The 21046-nt window shown below is 35.9% G+C and overlaps 4 protein-coding genes across 7 annotated transcripts; all 4 read left to right on the top strand.

Moving 5' to 3' along the window:
- Nucleotides 1–364: 364 nt before the first annotated feature.
- Nucleotides 365–1985, top strand: LOC126602286 (serine/threonine-protein kinase-like protein At5g23170). Its single transcript, XM_050269113.1, has one exon. The coding sequence runs from the start codon at nucleotides 557–559 to the stop codon at nucleotides 1610–1612; it is 1056 nt and encodes a 351-aa protein (XP_050125070.1). The 5' UTR covers nucleotides 365–556; the 3' UTR covers nucleotides 1613–1985.
- A 2145-nt stretch (nucleotides 1986–4130) lies between these two features.
- Nucleotides 4131–9028, top strand: LOC126601630 (zinc finger transcription factor YY1-like). 2 transcript variants are annotated; one of them, XM_050268361.1, is made up of 6 exons: nucleotides 4131–4414; nucleotides 5086–5144; nucleotides 6357–6559; nucleotides 6877–6966; nucleotides 7685–7828; nucleotides 8332–9028. In XM_050268361.1, the coding sequence occupies exons 1-6, from the start codon at nucleotides 4329–4331 to the stop codon at nucleotides 8632–8634; spliced, it is 885 nt and encodes a 294-aa protein (XP_050124318.1). In that variant the 5' UTR covers nucleotides 4131–4328; the 3' UTR covers nucleotides 8635–9028. The 2 variants fall into 2 exon arrangements, with proteins under 2 accessions (XP_050124318.1, XP_050124317.1); XM_050268360.1 differs by having other exon boundaries at nucleotides 6354–6559.
- Nucleotides 9029–10006: 978 nt separating this feature from the next.
- LOC126605231 (ubiquitin-like domain-containing CTD phosphatase) lies at nucleotides 10007–15113 on the top strand. 2 transcript variants are annotated; one of them, XM_050272604.1, is made up of 7 exons: nucleotides 10007–10373; nucleotides 10470–10608; nucleotides 10704–10818; nucleotides 10908–10971; nucleotides 11967–12132; nucleotides 12497–12751; nucleotides 14974–15113. In XM_050272604.1, the coding sequence occupies exons 1-6, from the start codon at nucleotides 10084–10086 to the stop codon at nucleotides 12740–12742; spliced, it is 1020 nt and encodes a 339-aa protein (XP_050128561.1). In that variant the 5' UTR covers nucleotides 10007–10083; the 3' UTR covers nucleotides 12743–12751; nucleotides 14974–15113. The 2 variants fall into 2 exon arrangements, with proteins under 2 accessions (XP_050128561.1, XP_050128560.1); XM_050272603.1 differs by lacking the exon at nucleotides 14974–15113 and adding an exon at nucleotides 12862–13167 and having other exon boundaries at nucleotides 10008–10373.
- Nucleotides 15114–17231: 2118 nt separating this feature from the next.
- Nucleotides 17232–20279, top strand: LOC126604709 (COBRA-like protein 6). 2 transcript variants are annotated; one of them, XM_050272006.1, is made up of 6 exons: nucleotides 17232–17365; nucleotides 17461–17540; nucleotides 18143–18590; nucleotides 19028–19181; nucleotides 19445–19728; nucleotides 19818–20279. In XM_050272006.1, exons 1-6 carry the CDS (start codon nucleotides 17311–17313, stop codon nucleotides 20102–20104), a joined length of 1308 nt encoding a protein of 435 aa, XP_050127963.1. In that variant the 5' UTR covers nucleotides 17232–17310; the 3' UTR covers nucleotides 20105–20279. The 2 variants fall into 2 exon arrangements, with proteins under 2 accessions (XP_050127963.1, XP_050127962.1); XM_050272005.1 differs by having other exon boundaries at nucleotides 19442–19728.
- Nucleotides 20280–21046: the final 767 nt, after the last annotated feature.

Genomic DNA, 21046 nt, shown 5'->3' with positions numbered 1-21046 from the left:
TGTCGATATTTTGTGATGACTTCTTTAGAGAGAGAGAGAGAGAGAGAGAGAAGAAAATGAGGGAGGAGGGCAGAGAAGGGGAAGGGAATTAAGGGAGGGAGAATTGTACTCCAATATAAAAAAGGTGTTAAGGGGGGACCCCAAAATGAGGGAGGAGGGCAGAGAAGGGAAGGGAATTAAGGGCGGGAGAATTGTACTCCAATATCAAAAAGGTGTTAAGGGGGGACCCCAAAAACGACCAGGCAAGCCAACCAGCATCTAAAATTCTAAAAATTTCTAATGGAGCATCGATATCTGATAACCCTCGTCAGAATCCCTGTTCTTTTTCTCAGCAGCACTGCTACCTTTTCCTTTTCTCAATTACTCTTTCTTTTCTGTTTACTACTTCTTCTTTTGACGTCTCCCCACAGCCGCTTTATTTGCTGGCATCTCCAAAAGCACTTCCAGTTTTCCTCCGGCCAACTCTCACATACGTACACCTTCAATCCTCCATCAACTTCATCATCATCAAACAATAAAACCCTACACTTTGCAGGGTACCAGATTTCTTGGTTAAATGGTGAACTTTGATTATGATGAGCTTGTGAACGCAACAGGAAGGTTCTCTCCGACTCGGATGGTCGGCAAAGGCAGCCATGGAATGGTCTACAAGGCCATGCTACTCAACAAAACTGTTGCCCTAAAGAAGCCATTGCAACATCGTGACAACTACTCCAAGCTAGAAAACGAAATATGCGTGTTATCGTCTTTACCCGAGAACCGGCATGTTATAAGCCTTCTTGGAACAAGCCAAGATCACTCGAACGGCAACAACAAGCTCATTGTCATGGAGTTCATGCCCAATGGCTCTCTCCATGACCTACTTCATGTTGCAACTACACCGCCTTCGTGGCCTAAACGTGTAGAAATCGCCATCCAAGTCGCCCGGGCGGTCCAATTTCTTCACGAAGGGAAGCCTACGGTGATCCACAGGGACATCAAGTCTGAAAATATTTTGTTCGATTCAGATTGGAATGCCAAGTTGGCGGATTTTGGACTTGCCGTGCTCTTTGATTCGCCGAGTCAGGTGAGTCAACCCGCTGCAGGAACTATTGGATATTTGGACCCTTGTTACACCACGCCTAGCAAATTAAGCACCAAAAGTGATATGTTTAGTTTTGGTGTTGTGTTGCTTGAGATCATTAGCTGCAGGAAAGTCATCGATGTTTCTAAGTCACCCGCTTCGATAGTGGACTGGGCAGTGGCATTAATCGAAGAAGAGCGAATCGACGAGATTTGTGATGCAAGGATAGGGTTTCCCGTATACATGTCAAGCACAATAAGGCACATTTTATATGTTGCAGCAAGTTGTGTATCGTCCAATGTAGAAAATCGTCTGACGATCGGAGAGATTGTTAGGGAGATGGAAAATTCTGTTATCGAACGAGTTAGGTTACCGATTTGGATCAATATGTTGAGGAACTTGGTACTCATGAGGAGGAAGAAAAAGTTGGCAAAAAAATGGCAGCAGGAAAAATGTGCAACAGTACTAGAACAAAGTGATGATGGTGTTCATGTCCCAAGTGGAAAGCTATTGCTGTGGCAGGTATTGGCTGATGCTGAAATGGAATAGGAGGAAAGATTGATACGGTTTAACGGGGTGAGTCGACTCGCTCCGACTCGTTGAGTAAGCAACTCGGGCGGGTGAGTCTTTCCATGTGTATGTATTGAAGTTTTAGAAAACCTGCCGGGCATGCACTCTAATGTAAAGTGCAAATAGAAGATTCCCAAACATTAGGTGGGCAGAGAGAATCACGATGTTCTTTTCTCGGTGCCTGTCATTCCTTGCTAATGGCAAATTGGCAATGCTCTTCTTTTTATTTTTCTCCTAGCCGACATTCACCTCTCCCAGACCTTACGTAAAGCGGAAACCTTGTGCACTGGGTACGACCTACTACCTTTAAAATAATATATTGCCAATTATATATCAGTTTTTCTTCGGTGCAGATCGGCAATTTGTTCCGAGTGACTGCGTTGCAGTGTCTGGTTCTGTTTTTTACATTCAGATTCAGACATTGCGTTGCAATGTTCGTTTCTGGTTTATCTTCTATATTTAGATTCGGACAATGCTATTTTTTTGTCGTTCTATTTTTCTATGGATTGTCTTCAAATTTCCAAGGGATACAAGCATTGCCTTCCACCATTCCAAACACAAATTCAATTACAAAATTACATAGCAAAAATGGCCTAAAATCCGAAGCACGAAATTTGCATATTTGATCAACCGCTCAAGTTCTTCCTCGAGCACCTTACATGGCGTCTTCCAGACCTCATCGATACTTGAGTTCAACTTCGGCAACTTTAACCTTGGCAAGGTTTCTTTTAAAATCTCTCTCCAGCAGCTGATGTGGACCAATCTTCTCGAAACCCTCCTGTCACCACCACTTCACGATCTCGTAGAGGTCGTTGATGATTCTGGAAGAATTTTAATACGGATCTGTAAAGACAAAGAAAGAGGAGACAGAAGAAAGTCTTTACAGCAAATCACCATTCTCCCCAAAAAAGTGCGTTGGAAGACGAGCATATTTAGCATCAATTTTACGGTGATCCTCATTGTTACGTGAGGAGAATTATATATATATATATATATATATATATATATATATGACAATTCAAATTCAAAGTCTACGCAAGCGGATCCCAATATGCTGCAATGATGGTGGGGAACAATGATGCTTAATTAGAATCTGGCTTTAGGTGTAATTAGGTTTTAACTTTGAGGTTATTCTGGTCTATTTAAGTGGATTTTGAGCTATATTTGAATTGTTTTATAAAAATAAATATTTATGATTTGTGTGCTAGATTTTGGCTATAAATGGTAAAAACTCAGCAATGATGCTTTCGAGAACAACGATGCTTCAAAGATATTTGAGGCCCGAGATGATGCTAAAAAAATGTGTCCTCACTTCATATAAGAAAATTATTTGCTTTCACACGTAAGACATTGATAAAATTATACTTACAAAAGCACTTCAAACTCAATAATTTAGAAACACGAAAAAATTAATTTATTTTGCATCGAGAGAAGGAAACAAAAATATTCCAAGCTTACAAGTAGATATATGATTTGTTTTCCACCTGAACTTTTAAAGTGTTTTTGTATAAATCGTGAGGTGTTTTTTATTTTTCTTATTTACTAACCTTGTCAACATGAGACTAAAAAAATAATGATGTTTTCGAGTCTTTAATTCATATTTATAAGTAATGAATGAGCATTAAATTAAACCTTTTGATGACACGTTATATGGTTTGCAAATGTGGTCTAAAAATTTGGTATTCGCATTACTCTTTGTTGAAGATTAGACTTGAATTGGAAAGAATGTTTAAAAATAGCAACCCACATAGCTACTAGCTAGTGACTAAAAATAAATTAATAACAAAACCAAAATTCGTAAAAATTGAAAAAATAAACATGCAATAGCATTTCGAACTTAGGACCTCTCGTTAATTTTAAACAACAGAAACAATTGCTTCTAATTAAATTTCTTGACCATTTAGTCAAATTTTATAAATTTATATTCTTATGGAAATAAATTTGTAAAAATTGAAAAGTACATAAGCACACATGGTGTTCGGAACCCAAGACCTTCTCACTAATTTCAAACAACAAAACCACAAGTTCTATTTAAATTTCTTTATCATTGAACCAAATTATATATATTTATACTCTTATGAAAACATATATAAATATATCACCCTAATAATTTTGATGCCCCAAATTTTTTTAGGCCCCAGATGGTCACCCTACCCGCGCTAGGCCTGGTTCGGCCCTGCGATGCTTAATCACATTTTGGCCTTCGGTGTAATTAGCTTTTAATTTTGAGGGTAGTTCGGTCTGTTTAAGTGTATTTTGAGCTATATTTAATTGTTTATAAAAATTAATATTTATGAATTTATGGGCTAACTTTTGACCATAAATGATAAAACCGATATTGTGGGAACAACTATGCTTAATTGGATTTCACCTTTAAGTGCAATTAGGTTTTAATTTTGAGGCTAGTTCGGTATTTTTCCTATATTTAAATTGTTTTATAAAAAATAATATTTATGAATTTGTGTACTAAATTTCAGCTATAAATTATAAAAACTCCTAAATTTTGGCAACTCCCGCCAAACAGACGTCAAGGGATGAACCGACACAACCGGAGCTGCTAAAACCTGAAGCTTAATTTCCGTAACGATCTCTCCCTATTACCAAAACCCTAGTTCTTGCCCTAACCCTAACCCCCAATTCCTAACCGTGGAATCCTAACAAAGACGACGAACAGAAGAAGAAGAAGAAGAATTAGATGGAGTCCCAATTCCATCACAATTCCTCCGAGAGGCGCCCAACCTTCCGACCCAAGACTCTCCCTGTCAAATGGTTCAAAGAATGGTATCTATTTTCCCTTTTCTTTTATTTCTAATTTCATGATTTAACTTTCATCTCCGATTACTTTAAACGAAGAATTGCCAGCACAATCTTTTCGACTTCCTGGGTTTTGAATGTTAGTGCAATTTCAGTTTTCATAGTCTCTGAAATGTCGTTCGATTCTTGCGTTTATGGTTTCGATTTACAGTGGAAATAAAGTTAGGTACTTTTATGGACCTAGTTGTAGGTGTTGATGGTTGGTAAGAAGTGAGAAGGGTGCGTTGGGTTCTTTGATGATTTGAAAGTCAAGTTTTTGTTTAGCAATTTCAAAACGAAAGAAAACATCAAATGTCAGTTTGAAGATTTGGTTACTGTACAGCTGAGTTAAATGGCCTAATTTTATGTTCATTTAATGTTTAGGAACACGAAAGTGAAGAAAAAAAAACGACCAATTTTATTGTATCCCAAGATTTTCTCTTTTATATGGTGATTAAGAATCAAGAACTATTCGCCTAAAAGAAAGATTAAAGAACTATTTGCCTAGAAGTAAGCTTCCGGCCACAGTGGCGGGGTCTTGTAGGACCTTATGTACGAAGCATTACTCTCATAACAAAAGAAAGAAGATAGCTGCACTTGGATAATTTGAAGTATTTGACCTACCTTTGGCTAATGGCTTGATACAAAATCGTGGTCAGGGTTCCACAAGATGTCATAGCAACAGGTGGAGAGTGCTCTCTAATGAAGTGGGTGAAAGGTACTTCTTCCCTACCATGTTCTGTACGGTGATTCCTGAAAATACTTCTAAACCACTTTACGTTGTAGTACGAGTTATATGAATGAGAAGGATAATGAATTGGTAAGTGTTTATGAATTTAAAGAAACAGAAAAAGGAAAAAAGAGATAAAGATATGGAATTAGTATTGCCTTCGGTTTGATGTGTGAGTTCTACATGCTATTCGAGCTATGACTGATGTAATTCGTCATAGAAGTCTTATCTACTCAATTTTCTTTATTTTCTTTGATTTGTAATTTTGTAAATAATAGTAGTATTACATGATTCGTAGGCCATTAAAATGTACATCAAGGCCATTTATTTGCATCATAGTAATAGTATACACGAGTGCTCTTGTTCGGTCAGTGCCAATACATACGTTACGCACTTTCACTCATTATACTCTCCCAAGTTGATATTTCTTCAAAATCAGTAGGGATTAGTGTCTGAACTGAGATCCTTCTGCTTTAGTAAGTTTATGGTTTGACTTCTGAAGTGTTTTCTAAGTCGTACTTTAATGCGGAACCAAAATGGAAGGTGCTAATCAAAGGTTTTTTTTGTCTCTTATTCTCTAGGGTTTTAGTATTTTGTTTTCCTATTTTACAAGGTTTAATTCTTTCCAGTTGTATTTCGGATTAGATTTGGTTTTCTATCATATTTTTGGATTAGGATTTCTTTCCAATGTGTTTACTTTCCTGCGTTCTTTAGGTATAAGCCATTAAAAATACCCCCATTGTAATTCAGATTGAACGAATGAAGAGTTGATGAATAGAAAAGTTTGGTTTTCCAGAGATTGGAATTCTTATCCTGCGATGGGATTGTTTTGGTGAGATGCCAAAATTCTTGGTGAGAGGCCAAGAATGGGTGTGATGCCCCTGGAGCGATTCCAGTTATCCTTTATTATTGTTTAAGTTTATGTTTTCAGTGTTTTCGCTTCCGCAAAGCTATTAAATTCCACTGCCCAACATCTGATTTAATAGTTATTAAATTCTTGATATGTCATTTAAGTGATGCATTAGATTTATAAACACGTTAGTTTTACTTTTGGCCTAAGACTTATTGAATCACTAATGAGTTTAGGCTTAAGAGAGCCATGTTGGATTAACATGATGGGCGAGCATGTTCTGTTGTATGTCTTTGTTCCTATGATATGAGTTTGGACTGATTTTTCTCATTTTCTGTTTTCGTTAGCAGATACATCAGAGGCTTTGGACGAGAAATCAAAGAAAACAATGGCTCTAGAGCCAGAGCTAGAGCCAGAACCAACAACCGAAGTGCTTTTTCTTTGCAGCCATGACAGCTGTGGGAAGATCTTTATTGATGCTGGTGCTTTGAGGAAGCATGCTGACATCCATGCGGAGAGACAACATGTTTGTTGGTTTGAGGGTTGTGGAAAGGTATTTTTTCCAGATAGAGTAAGCTATGGGATTGAGATAGCAAGTTACTATAAAGTCAAAAGAAATGGAGAAGAGTTGTCAGTTTCTTAATTTGGTAAAACCAAAAGCAAAAAAACAAGAAGAAAGTTTTTGTTTATGTAGTTGTCTAATAATTTTTTCCTGGCATTTGTAAAGTCTTGTTCAGTCCCAAATGTGCAATTCCTATAGTTTCTTGTTGCACTAATGTGGGTACTTTTAAAGCAAGGATATATCTGATATTCCGGCAGAGTTTCTTATATCTTAGTTGACTTTGAAAAATAATATTTTGAATGTTACAGAAATTTCTGGATAGTTCAAAGATGACAAGACACTTTCATATTCATACCGTAGAAAAGAATTATGTATGTCCTCGTGAAGGTTGTGGCAAGGTATCATCTTATCCATTACTACAACGTTTTCTTTCAAGTTCTCTTGCCATCTAATGTTGAAGTTTTAACGGTTTAGCTGTCTTTCAAACCCTCCCACCCAAAACAACACACACAACAAACTATACGATTACAATATCTGTTTGAAGGACGCAATTTATCTTCTTCCCTGCTATGTTAAGTTAGTTTCCTGTGCACACTGGCAAAGTAATTTGAATATCAAACATATCCTCAACGTACCAATGATATCTGCTGAAACTTCTGTTTATTTTTTATTAGTTCAATGTGTGTAGCTCACATTCCGTTTTGGAATGAATCAGAGTAGTATGTCTAATATAGGCTAGACTAGACCCTACAAGTGGGTAGGTTTTGAATTGTTGTTTTAAATTGCCGCTCTTCACATTTGATGCTAGATTTTAGAACCCTACTTAAAGGAAAATAGAATCTGGTAATGAATTGCAGTTTTGGCCAGCATTAACGATGGCTGCTTAAGATAATGATTGTTGTGATACAAGTATTTAGTTTTACACATCCAATCAGCAATCAAGCAGAAAAACTGTCACCATCACTGTAGTATCATCCTAGCTGTTTACTTGAACCATTCTGTGCTTTTCATAAATTTGATGTCTTTTTCGGGCATAAATTTCCTTTGTTTGTGGTTGTTTAACATGCATAACTGATTTTTCCGTGTTATAATCAATTTCGAATATGACTTGTGCAGGCCTTCTCCCTGGAAATCTACCTTAGGTACCACATGAAAACACATTCAGCAGACAACTATTATAAGTGTCCATACCCAGCCTGTCTAAGGAGATTTGCATATGAGTACAAGCTTAAAAACCACATTGTCGATTACCATGAAACGGTTTGCTATTCCTGCCTCACTTTTCTTGTTTATGAAATATTTGAAGTTGTCTTCATTTGTTTTTGGTACGGAATAGTGTGTGAATGTTTTATACCTGTGTCTCAAACTAGTATTAATTTGACGTATGATGCCTTTAACATGAAGGCAAATATGTTTTTTTTTTTTCCATAAATTTGAATGTTTTATTATGATGGAGTATAAAAGTTGACATGTGGATTTCACTAATGTAAGAAACTAGAGCTTCAAAAGTCTTGTTTAGCAATTTACGTAAGCATTGAAATCCGATTCTTCTAGATTCATCAGTCCAAAGACAAAATTCGTGAGTCTCGAAAAAAAGTGCAGGTAAAGGTCCTTTTTAGTTCTTTCTAACAAAAAAATCTGAAAAACAAGGCCAAAATTTGGACCTTATGATCGCTGATATTAGTGTCATACATCTATTTTTCTGGACTTTCTTAACATAGGGAAGTATGACTTGATTCTCAATATTAACACTGATTTTACAGATCGACGAGCCAGTTTGTGTGCCAAAATATGCCATCCTACTTGCAGAGAAGCAAATCAGAACTCCCGAGCCTCCTTATGACAAAGAATCCTCGGATCGCCCTTATGCTTGCATTTATGACGGGTGTAGTAAGACGTACATCCATGAAGACAAGCTTAAACTGCATTATAGGAAAATGCATCCTGGCCATGTGTTTGATGTGGCTCGCAACGAGATCGATGAAGCCAGTGATCAAGATGCCTATGCCGGAAAACGTGTGAATGTCAAGAGCCAGCAAAACATGCTCAGACCTAACTGGAAGTGAAGAAACAGAAGAGGACAGTGAAGAAATGTTAAGAAAGTGAAGAAACAGAGGAGGACCGTGACAATGTTGAAGCTGGTTGGAGGTGCGGTGACAACAATGGCGACGATGATGAGGAAACAGAGGACGAAGCTCTTTTTTCTTTGTTTCCTTGTCCGTCAATTTTTCATCTTCTAAAAATGGAGTTGGAGGCACTTTGTATGTAACCCACCTACTGTCATTTCTTTCTAAAAATGGAGTTGGATGCACTTTGTTATCTTCCCTTTGGAAGGGGCAAATGTGATTACTGATTAGGCATTTGTCCATACATTACTATCCAGTTGGAAATTAAGTCCATAGATTACTTTTATTGAGAAAAAAAACCTCTAGAATTCATCATAAACTATCATTTTTCTTCCTACTGTAAGATTCGAAGTTATTATATCAATTTTTTTTTTTGTAAATTTAAGTCAAGTGATTTGTGCAAGATACACTTTAGAGGGTAGATTGACATTTTTAATGAATTTAAGGACTTGCTATTTTGGAAAAAATACTCTAAGGGGTTAACTTTAGAGGGTAAATTGATATAATTTAAAGTCTAAGCCAAGTTTGAGGCGATTTTAAAAATGAGCTATGAGGTTTCAATTTTCTAACGTTATATCTTTGGGATTTTAAAATTATATTAATTTATTTCTTTTGTCTCTTTGACCTCTAACCATCCAATAAATTGATGAGTTTTTTGGCAATATGGTGCAGATGCGGCTCACACGTTAGCTTATATAAGAATCTCAAACTCATCACGTCATCGATTTAATATTTGTCATACAAATAATCATATTAAAGACATAGAATAATACCATTTTTATAGTTTACGGTGCAATATGAGTAAATTGAGACATCATGCCCCATTTTGAGAATCATTCCAAACTTAAAAGGTGTAAAATGCACTAACCCGGTTTAATGACAAATCGACAATTTACACTAATTTCATAGAGCTTGTTTTGAAGTGTTTTTAAAGAGTAATATTAGAGAGACTAAATTTTGTAAATTAAATGATATGGAAGCTAACGATTGAATTATTAGTTAAACGTTGATAAATGTGCTTATTTGTATTGGTGACACATCATTTAGTTTGCAAATTTTGTCTCTTTAGTATTACCCGCTTTAAAAATGATTGAAAATATTTTAATAAAAGTACTTTTAGAACCAATTCTTAGTAAAAATTCAGACGAATTCTGAAAAGACATTAAATACTTTCTTCCAGAAAGTAAATTTAATATTTCAAATGACAATAAATTCGTTTCATGCCAATGAATCGTGAGTTGGGTTGGGCTGGAAATTTGATTGAAAGTCTATGAAAAAGGAAAATGAATAAAAATCAGATTATATATAAAAAGAAGAAAAGTAGCGTCTGTTGGTACCCCTCTCTCTAGACTTAAAACCTCAGGAGAGAGAAAGCAATTTGTTGGTGCAATGGCAGGAGTAGCAGGTGCAGGCGCAGCCTCAACCTCAACCTCAACGCCATCGTCGCCAGAAGAGGAGATAACGCTGACAGTGAAGTGGAGCGGAAAGGAGTACACCGTTCGAGTATGCGGCGACGACACGGTGGGCGAGCTGAAGCGCCGCATCTGCCAACTCACCACCGTCTTGCCCAAACGTCAAAAGCTTCTCTACCCAAAACTCCTCCCGTCCAAGCTCGCCGACGACACCGTTTTGCTCTCCTCTCTTCCCTTCAAGCCCTCCCAAAAGATGACCATGATCGGGTAAGTCTCCGTCTATCATTTGCCCATGTTTAAATGCCTATATATTTATGCACACCAGGTGTTTGATAAAATGTTTCTGCAATGGAATTGAATCAGTACCATGGAGGATGATATTATAGTGGATCCGGTGGAGTCTCCGGAGATTGTTGACGATTTTGAGATTGCCCAAGATGAAGCTGTTGAGATTAAAGATAAGTATGCCAACAAGTTGAGGAGGCGTGTCGATCAATATAAGGTTAGCAGTTTCCGTCTTTCACTTTTGATTGCAGATGAATGTGATTTACTGCTTTGTTTTTATGTATTTTTTTTATTATGTGAATTGGATTGTAGATTGAACTTCGAAATCCTTGCCGGGAAGGAAAGAAACTGCTTGTGCTGGATATTGATTATACTCTGTTTGATCACCGGTCCACAGCAGAGAACCCGCTTCAACTTATGCGGCCTTGTCAGTTGTTCTTTCTTCGTATGAAATTTCTACTTTTCAAGAGTCTTCATGTGTCTTTCATTTGACTTTACACACATTGTGTTTTGTAGTTCTTCACGAGTTTCTTACAGCTGCTTATGCGGAATATGACATCATGATATGGTCTGCAACTAGGTAAGTTGTCAGTTAGAAAATGCAATGCTAAAGGAATTCTATAACAAAGATATATTCCCTCTTTTGTTTCAGTGTTATTAAGTATCATGTTCATTTTCTAAACGTGCCTAGGCGACTGTTGTTTAGCATTGGAAGTGCATTGTGTGGATGTTTTCATATCCTGTAATAAACTCTCATTTATAGTTACTCGCACATGGATTTCCATGGCTTCAATTGAAGCAATTAAACACCTCGATTTCATCATGGTTACTAATATAGTTGTTTACCCAAATTCAATCATTATAAAATTGAATTCAATATCGAAATGGGATCGTTTCCTTTCAATCTTGTTGAATTGATTTTGTCTTTCTCTTTCTATTCTTTTCTGCTCTTTGACAGAAATTTTCTTTGAAATTGGTATTATACCTTCCTTTTTTCTATTATCTCTTGTCGGATGAATTGTTTGAATCACGAGTACCAGAAATTGCATATGTATGTTAGCATCAAAGTAGATGAGATCTAATCTGTTATCGTAAACTCTACCATGTTATGTTGCTATACCTTAAGTTTGGACTTCAGATTTTGAAGAGGTTATGCTAAATATGTGTGTGCGTAAATTTTAGAGAAGATGTTTATGTTGAAAAGAGTAATGAATTTGAGAGATCTTCTGTATATTCTTTTCATTACTCAAGTATCAACTCTTTCCGAAAGTAAATGACTCGTACAAAACAGTTTAGGGCTTTTTTCCCCTTACATACAAAAGGTTTAAATTCAAGTTGAAGTGAATTTGCATCAATCCTTTTGTCTTCTTCCCATCTTTGTTTTGTGTGATGGGCCTGATGGCATATGTGAAAGATTAAGTAGACTAGCAAGTCAAGAGCTTCAAATTTCTTTTTCTGATTGTAAATTACAGGGAATTGTGACGATAATAATAACTATGGACTTTATATTAAGTTCAGTAAACAAATTGGGTACGTGCACCTGTGTAGTAATTCTTATATGTTTCATTTATACAGCATGAAATGGGTTGAATTGAAGATGGGTCAGCTTGGAGTGCTGAGCAATCCCAACTACAAAATCACAGCTCTTCTAGACCATATGGCAATGATCACAGTTCAATGCGAGTCTCGTGGAACCTTTGATTGCAAGCCATTAGGCTTGATTTGGGCTAAATTCCCTGAGGTATGGAACAATGTACTTGTTAACCATCGCTTTTTGCTCATTTTTCCCTTTTATTTATTTATAAACTCTGAGTGATGTTGAGAGTTTGCTATCTCCTTTGCATATCATATGAAGATAAATAATGTCATTTATAAATTTCCCCATTTCGACTTACAGGGGGATTTTTTTTAAATTGTTTTCAACTTTTCTAGATGGAATACCATCATTTTAAGAGTCTCAGACACAGTAATGATTTTGTCTTTTTAGTAATAGTAGTTACTTTGGGACGGGTTAAATTTCAATGTCTGGTATGCGAGTAATGCAATTTTCATTTGCTGTCTAACTTTCAGTTGACTGATGACTAGCAATTTCTTGTTATACTCAGTTCTACAGTTCAAAAAACACCATAATGTTTGATGATCTGCGAAGAAACTTTGTGATGAACCCTCAAAATGGTTTGATCATCAAGCCATTCAAGAAGGCCCATTCTAGTCGAGACAGTGATCAGGAGCTCTTGAAGCTCACAACATACTTGCTTGCCATTGCAGAACTTGATGATTTGAGCAACCTTGATCACCATAACTGGCAGTCATTTTCTGAGGACAATGTCAAAAGACGTCGGCATCAATGATCTTTAAAGGTATCATTTCTTTTATCGTTCTTGCAATTTTCTTTTTTTGTTTATTTGTTGATTACCATATTCTCCTTTTTTTTCAAGCAATCCCATCTAATACCTTCTTTCAATTCCAGGATTGCCGATATTCGCTCCATCTCAGGGATGAACCGAGTTTACCTGAAGCCCGTGACGGGAATTTGTCTGCAACTGAGACTCACTATTTCCATATCTGTATAATTTCTTCTTAAATTTTTGCACATATTGTTTGTGCTTCCAGGGCTCTGTGGGGTTCTCAAGATATACCTATATATATCTGCGTATAAGCATCGATAACGACGTTAGCGTGTTCTCTTGAACCTCGTCTCTAAAATGGTTGCAAACATGGAATGAACACAGGGATGGTACTTGGATATTTGTTTCTATGCCGATTTTCTCACGAATTTTGTTTTTTCTAGTCTCTGAAATCTGGTGAAGCTTATAGCCCTTTATGTTAAATTTTCGTTAAATTTGAACCTGGAAATTGCTTTTATTTTCAGGCTTATTTTTCATGTGGTTGCCCCCTAAAAAATAATAGAAACAATTTTCATATATTTTTACGAGTGTGTGAGTGCGTTGTGTTTTTTGTCCTTGTATCAAACTATGACATACGTCAATTTTGAGAGAGCAATTTACATGAAATAGATTTACCATTATATGACGTTCTAATACATTACCATGTGGAAAAAAAAAAAAAAAAAACTTACGCATCATAATGTGTAATTGGACAAGAGACATTACATGCCGCTGAAGTATTGCCATATAAGTCCTCCAATTTTAGACACGGAAAGAAACCTGTCAACTGGCAATTGACATCTGTTGTATGTGCACTGAATGTCTGTCTGCATTGAGTTTTTTGTTTCCTAGTCCCATGGACATACTTAAATGTGAAAGTTCTAATTTTGTTTATTTAGTCTGAACTGGCTACAATACTTATAAGCATGTTGTACAATCAATATTTAACGGTCAAATATGGTTATTAGAAGTTACTACATCATATCTGATCATTGGATGATGATTGTACTGAGTACTAAATTCTCGAGCACGTGAACCGAAGATGATTGTATTCATAATATAGATCATAATTTTCTTGTCAGAATGACATATTTTCTTTCTAGTTGGTGCGGGCAATAACTTTTACACTCAAAATTTTTATTCATTTGGGACTTTTTGTTAACAAATGATATCATCTACACTAAAGGGATGATGGAGTAAACTAAATCACAACGGGCTAATAATAATATGGTTCAAATTTGTTTTTGACAAAAAATCGAACCAAAGACTTCTCACTTACTAGTAAAGAGGAATATCACTCGACCGTATTACTAAGTAACTCAAATATATATTTCAATACACCTACAAAACATGGAGCACCAAAAGACACAAGTAGAGGATCCTACATATATTCAGGTTCCAATTCCATCATTATTATTTGATAAATTTCCTTTCTTGTCTATATAATTTTTAACGTAAACCCTAATAAGGTCCCCTAGCTAGATAGCCCAATAATGCAGACTGACTGGTGGAGCATATTTTATATTTGGGTAAAAAAAACAAACAAATATCTATAGTGCTGTGTAGCAAGCTTGCTTATATAGTTCAAGTTTCAGCAATTAATTAAAAACATGGTGTGTATAAATAGAGGAATCTTACTTAATTATTAATTATTAATTAATGGGGTCAAAGAGTTAGCTAGCTATACATCGCAAGAGAAAAGTTTTCATTGTGCTCAGAACACAAATAGTACACTATGCATCATTATATAAGTAGAGGGAAGTTTTATTTTTCAAGTTGTTAATTTTTTAATACAAATATCTCATCACTTATATAGTAACACGTAGTGTACCATTCTGTATTTCGGACACACTGAAAAATCTATCTATCTCGCAATGAAAGATTTTTCATTGTTATGGGAACCAAGGATGGTATATCATATGTTATCATATTGCAACATACAGTGATCCAGCACTAGTGACTCTGGCTGAGTTACTAATTTAGAAATTGATCATCGTCATCTGCATTATCTCACACTAATAATAAATTACCTTGTTGAATTTAGAAATTGATCATCGTCATCTGCAGTATCTCACACTAATAATAAATTACCTTCTTGCAATTTTATTGTTTTGTTTTTTCGTTGATTATCGTATTCACCATGTTTGCAAGCAATATAATATAATGTCCCATCTAATACCTTCTTTCAATTCCAGGATTGCCCATATTCGCTCCATCTCAGGGATGAACTGAGTTAACCTGAAGCCAGTGACGGGAATTCATCTACAACTGAGACTCACTATTTCCATATCTGTATAAATTTGTTCTTAAATTTTTGCACATATTGTCGAACTTGGATTGTCTGCCCTCACCATCCTATGCATTTCCTATGCCCTCCTATATTATGTGGTTACAGTTAAGGCACGTCAACATTTTATATTGATTTTTTTTTATAGAAATAATAAGACAAAATGTAATGGGAATATAAAATCTTGACGTGGTTTAACCGTGACCACAAAAATAGGAGGGTATGAGGAGGGTATGAGATGGGAAGGGCAGACAATCCAAGTCCTTATCTTGTGCTTCCCGGGCACTGTGGGGTTCTCTATATATACCTATATATCCGCGTATAAGCTTGATAACGACGTTAGCGTTTTCTCGACTTCAGCAACCTTGTCTCTAAAATGGTTGCAAACATGGAATGAACACAGGGATGGTACTTGGATATTTGTTTCTATGCTGATTTTCTCATGAATTCTGTCTTTCTAGTCTCTGAAATCTGGTGAGCTTACAACCCTTTATGTTATATTTGCGTTAAATTTGAATCTGGAAATTGCTTTTATTTGCAGGCTTATTTTTCATGTGGTTGCCCCCTAATTAAAAAATAATAGAAACAAATTTCATATATTTTTACGCATGTGTGAGCGTGTTGTGTTTTTTGTCCTTACATCAAACTATGACTTGCGTTAATTTTGAAAAAGCAATTTATATGAAATGAGTTTACCATCATATGACGTCTTAATTTATTAATACATTACCATGTAGAAAAAAACTTACGCTTGATAGTGTGTTATTTGACAAGAGATGTTACATGCCGCTGAACTATTGCCTTATAAGTCCAATTCTAGACACGAAAAGAAACCTACGTCAACTGACAATCGATTTCTGTGGTATGTGGACTGAAGGTCTGTCTGCATTGAGTTTTTTGTTTCACAGTCCAATGGACATACTTAAATGTGAATGTTCTAATTTGGTTTATTTAGTATGAACTGACTACAATATTTATAAGTATATTGTACAATCAATATTTGACGATCAATATGCTTATTAGATGTTACTACATCATATCTTCCCATCAAATGATGATTATATTGAGTACCGAATTCTCGAGCACGTGAATCGAAGATGATTGTAATCATAATATAGATCATAGCTTTCTTGTCAGAATGACATATTTTCTTTCTACTTGGTGTGGGCAATAACTTTTACACTCAATTTTTTATTTATTTGGACATTTTTTAAACAAATGATATTATCTACATTAAAAGAATGAGAGAGAATGGACTAAGCTTCACAATTGGCTAATAATAATGTGGTTCAAATATCACTCGACCGTAGTACTAAGTGACTCAAATGTAACTTTGAATACACCTGCAAAACATGGAGCACCAAAAGACACAAGTAGAGGATCCTACATGTATTCAGGTTCCGATTCCATCATTATTATTTGATAAATGTCCTTTCTTGTCTAAATAATTTTTACCCTAAACCCTAATTACTAATAAGGTCCCCTGGCTAGATAGCCCAATAATGCAGACCGACTGGTGAAGCATATTTTATATTTGGGTAAAAATACAAACAAATATGTATAGTGCTGTGTAGCAAGCTTGCTTATTTAGTTCAAGTTTCAGCAATTAATTAAAAACATGGTGTTTATAAAGAGAGGAATCTTACTTAATTATTAATTAGTAATTAATGGGGTCAAAGAATTAGCTAGCTATATATCGCAAGAGAAATTTTTATTTTGTGCTCAAAACATGAATAGTATACCATGTATTATTATATAAGTGGAGGGAAATTTTATTTTTCAAGTTGTTAATTTTTTAATACAAATATCTCATCATTTGTATAGTGACACATGATGTATCATCCTGTGTTCCGAACACACTGAAAAATCTCTTTATATCGCAATGAAAGATTTTTCAATGTGCCGGGAACCAAGGATGATACATCATATGTCATTATACAAGTGAAAAGACACTTGAAAGATAAAACTTCCTTCACTAATATAATGACATATGGTGAACCACCTTATATTCCGAGCACACTTAAAAGTTTCTCATATTGCAATATACAGCAGTGATCCAGCACTAGTGACTGTGACTGTGAGTTACTAATTTAGAAATTGATCATCGTCATCTGCATTATCTCACACTAATAATAAATTACATACGAAAAAAAGATTAATTAGCTTTTTGAGAATATAATCTCTCTCAAGTGTCTGGATATATATTATTGCAGTTCAATTTGGAGATTTTGAATTTGGGGAAAAGATGAACCTGCTCTTGGTTTTCATCTTCTCTCTTATCAACTCCTTCGGATTATCATGTAAGTAACTAGCTACCTCTCTCTCTCTCCCTATCTCTAAGATTTTTGTTTAATTCATTTGTTGAAATTTTGGTGACAATTAATATATGATGCAGATGGGTATGATCCATTAGATCCATATGCCAACATAACAATCAGATGGGATTTTCTGCAGCAAAGTGGAAGCTCATCTGATGTACGTACGTGAGTTTTTTGTTATTTCATTTCATTGCACTGCATTACCAGAAGAGAAAACCTGCAGTCTGTCACTTGAGATATTTGTCTAGGTCCTGTATTTTGTTACTTGAATTTCCAAAATAGCCCCACAGGGCCAGGGAGTTTTTAACAAACATATACACTTAATCTCTCGTGAAGTATTCTTGATTAATAATAAAAAAAGAATATATGAAGAAATATTCTATTGATTTGGATTTTGGTTATTTTTAACATTTCACACGTGAAAAAAAATGTGCGGGTGAGCAAAGCGTCCATTGTTAGTAGAGCTTCCACGACACTTATGTGGGATTTGCTGTAAATCTAGACGTTGACAAATGTTGCATTTACCGGGACACTTTTCATGATCATTTGTTGTTTTGTCGCGATAAATGTTTGTCACAAAAGACATCTTTTCTTGTACTGAGGGAAGTCTCAAAACGATGTTGGGGCAATTAAAAAACCACCTAATTATTGCAGATAATTGCAAAACAGAATCCTTTCTACTGGATTTGGTTAAGGAGATTTAAACTGAGCATCCGTAAGAAGAATATTTACTTGATTTTTACTACATTATTATTTCAGATTAAAGTATCGATATACAACTTCCAGCAGTTTCGCCACGTGGACCGGCCCGGTTGGAAGTTGGGTTGGACATGGAAAGGTGATGAAGTGATATGGGACATGTGGGGAGCTGAGGCCATTGAACAAGGAAACTGCTCCAAGTTCAAGGGTTCACCAGACCTTCCTCATTGCTGTAAAAGGAAGCCGGTGGTTATCGATCTGTTGCCCGGAGCCCCTTTCAACAAGCAGTACTTCAATTGCTGCAAGGGAGGAGAGCTCTCTTCCATGATCCAAGACTCTTCCAAGTTCGGATCTTCTTTTGCGATGAGCGTCGGATCCTTTGCAGGGAAAGACATAGTTATGCCCATCAATTTCACCATTGGACTCCCTGGTTACACCTGCGGCATGCCATTCCAAGTCCAACCGACAAAGTTTAGTCATGATGGTCGTCGATGGAAACAAGTACTCGGTGAGCATTCAAAAATTTCACTCAGTATCGCTTTCATATAACTTAAAGCGTTTATTACCAAAGGTTCGCAAGAAGTAGATAAAAGCGTTTATTAAAATTTTTAGGGCTACAAAAGAACGTCTTTGGTGTATTAGATAACTAGAATTACTTTCTTACAAAGTTTGGACGCAAAAGTGCTTCTTACAGTGACAGAAGCACTACTTAAAGCGTACCTGGGGTATTGGCTGGATAATTAAAATAAGGTTTCACAAAGTTTAGGCAAATGTTTTTAGGGTGACGAAAGCACTTTGAAACGCTTCTTGGAGAAGCATGTATTTTGTCAAAAAGCATTTTCGGGTCAATAATAAACTAGAAGCACTTGGCTATTAGTGAAATGTTTTAGGGTTAGTGAGAGTTAATTTTATTTGTGTAACATGTTTGATGTGGTTTTATTGTAGAGACATGGAATGTGACCTGCATCTACTCCCTGATCAGAGCATCACCTTCTCCAAAGTGCTGTGCTTCCTTGTCTGCGTTCTACAGTAGCACCATTGTTCGGTGCCCCAAGTGCAGCTGTGGATGCCAAGGACTTCCCGGAGTGAAATGCGTGAAGTAAGAAAGATCTAGGTTATCGATTCTCTAACAAAGAAATATGAAACTAAAACATGTTTTGATGATTTAAAGCAGACTTTTCTGAAACATTTACAAAGAACTTAAACAACTTTGGGACATGTTATTTCAAATCTTTGAAGTTTTTATTTGTCTTTGTTGGAAATAGTTGCTTTTAAGAACCTTGTGTCTTATACTTCGTGCTTCAATATTTCTTTGGTATTCTCTACAATGAATCAATTTTTGTGTATACTACAAATCAGCAGGCCAGGTGAAGAATCTCCACCTCTTCTGCAACTTCCGCACACCCATGAGACTGAAGAACCATCACCTTTGGTGACTTGTTCGCGGCACATGTGCCCAATAAGAGTACATTGGCATGTCAAGCAGAGTTACAAGGAGTACTGGAGGGTCAAGATTACAATCTCCAATTACAATTTCGTTAAAAACTATTCTTACTGGACCTTAGTCGTTCAGCACCCGAGTCTGCAAAGCTTGACTCGGCTTTTCAGCTTCAACTACCACCCTCTCAATCAGTATGGAACCATAAGTAAGTTAAACAAACCGAAAGCCCCATAATTTATTCTGTTTAGAATACACAACTTTGAAATAACATTAAGGTGCATTTGCTTTCTACAGATGATACAGGAATGTTTTGGGGAATCAAATACTACAACGACCTGTTACTCACTAGGGGGAAGAATGGGGTCGTGCAGACTGAGATGCTACTGCACAAAGATGCAGGGACTTTCACTTTTAGAGAGGGATGGACTTTTCCTAGGAAAATTTCATTCAACGGGGATGAATGTGTGATGGCCCCTCCGGACGAGTACCCTAGACTTCCCAATGCGGCTCCTAGTGCGACAGCATCAAAGCGTTCCATCGTAGTCTTTGTCTCGCTGTTGATCCTTGCAGCTGTGTTCTGACATATTGTCTGAGAATTAACGCTGATGATCTTCGATTCATTACTTGTAGGAAATTCGTTTTTGGTTTTCTAGCGCCGTTGAAATTTGAAAAAACCATGTCTACTGTTGTTAAACTTGCGATTAATTAAAGTAGTAATGTTTTAATGTTCAATGGTATATATATTTTACCAGACAAGTTTCACTGTATATATATTTTGACAATGCAAAGGCAGCAGACCAATCTAAGCCAGAATTTATAGGTTGGTGATTGCAGCCAATATGGGTCATAGCCATTTCCCTTCCCCAATATATGTTGAAACCTAAGTTAATTCCATCCTTTCAACTTCATCTTTCTTACCAGTCAACTTAACGGCTAGTTCTAATTTGAATACATTCGATATTATCTACATAAAGGGTGGGAGGTAGGCTAAACCTCACAATGGGCTAGCCATAAAATGCAATTCTGTTTAAGTTTTGTAGCAACTTCAGAAATATGAAAACCATGTACTTCATTTGTGTACTTACATTAACTTAATCTCAAAATTAATCTGTTTCCATCATTTTCATTATATATATTTGTCGAACCGAATTCATCAGAATTATGCAAATCTAGCCATTTTTTTTACAACTAAACTCACCTGGGCTCCTTCAAATTTTTTCATTCAACGCAGTGGTGTTTTAATATTCATACAGCCGAACTCACTTAGCTTTGTTGTTTTTGATGTACTCAAAGTACAACTACAAACAGAATTGATTGGACAAAAGCATTCGCGATAAATTTATTAGGATGTTATCACGAATCAGAGCAAAAGCATAATAACCAATTTCCAACAATGAATTAATGGAGCTAAAATTATGAAACAATATATCGCCAATTGATCTCTAAACAAAAACTTAAGGTCAAATTCATTTATAGCCAAACGGTAAATCAAAAGATGAACCAATCAAAATTACTATTGTCCA

This window comes from Malus sylvestris, chromosome 15, assembly GCF_916048215.2.
Source record: "Malus sylvestris chromosome 15, drMalSylv7.2, whole genome shotgun sequence".
Classification (NCBI taxonomy): domain Eukaryota; kingdom Viridiplantae; phylum Streptophyta; class Magnoliopsida; order Rosales; family Rosaceae; genus Malus; species Malus sylvestris.
This window is presented reverse-complemented; position numbering and strand designations above follow the sequence as displayed.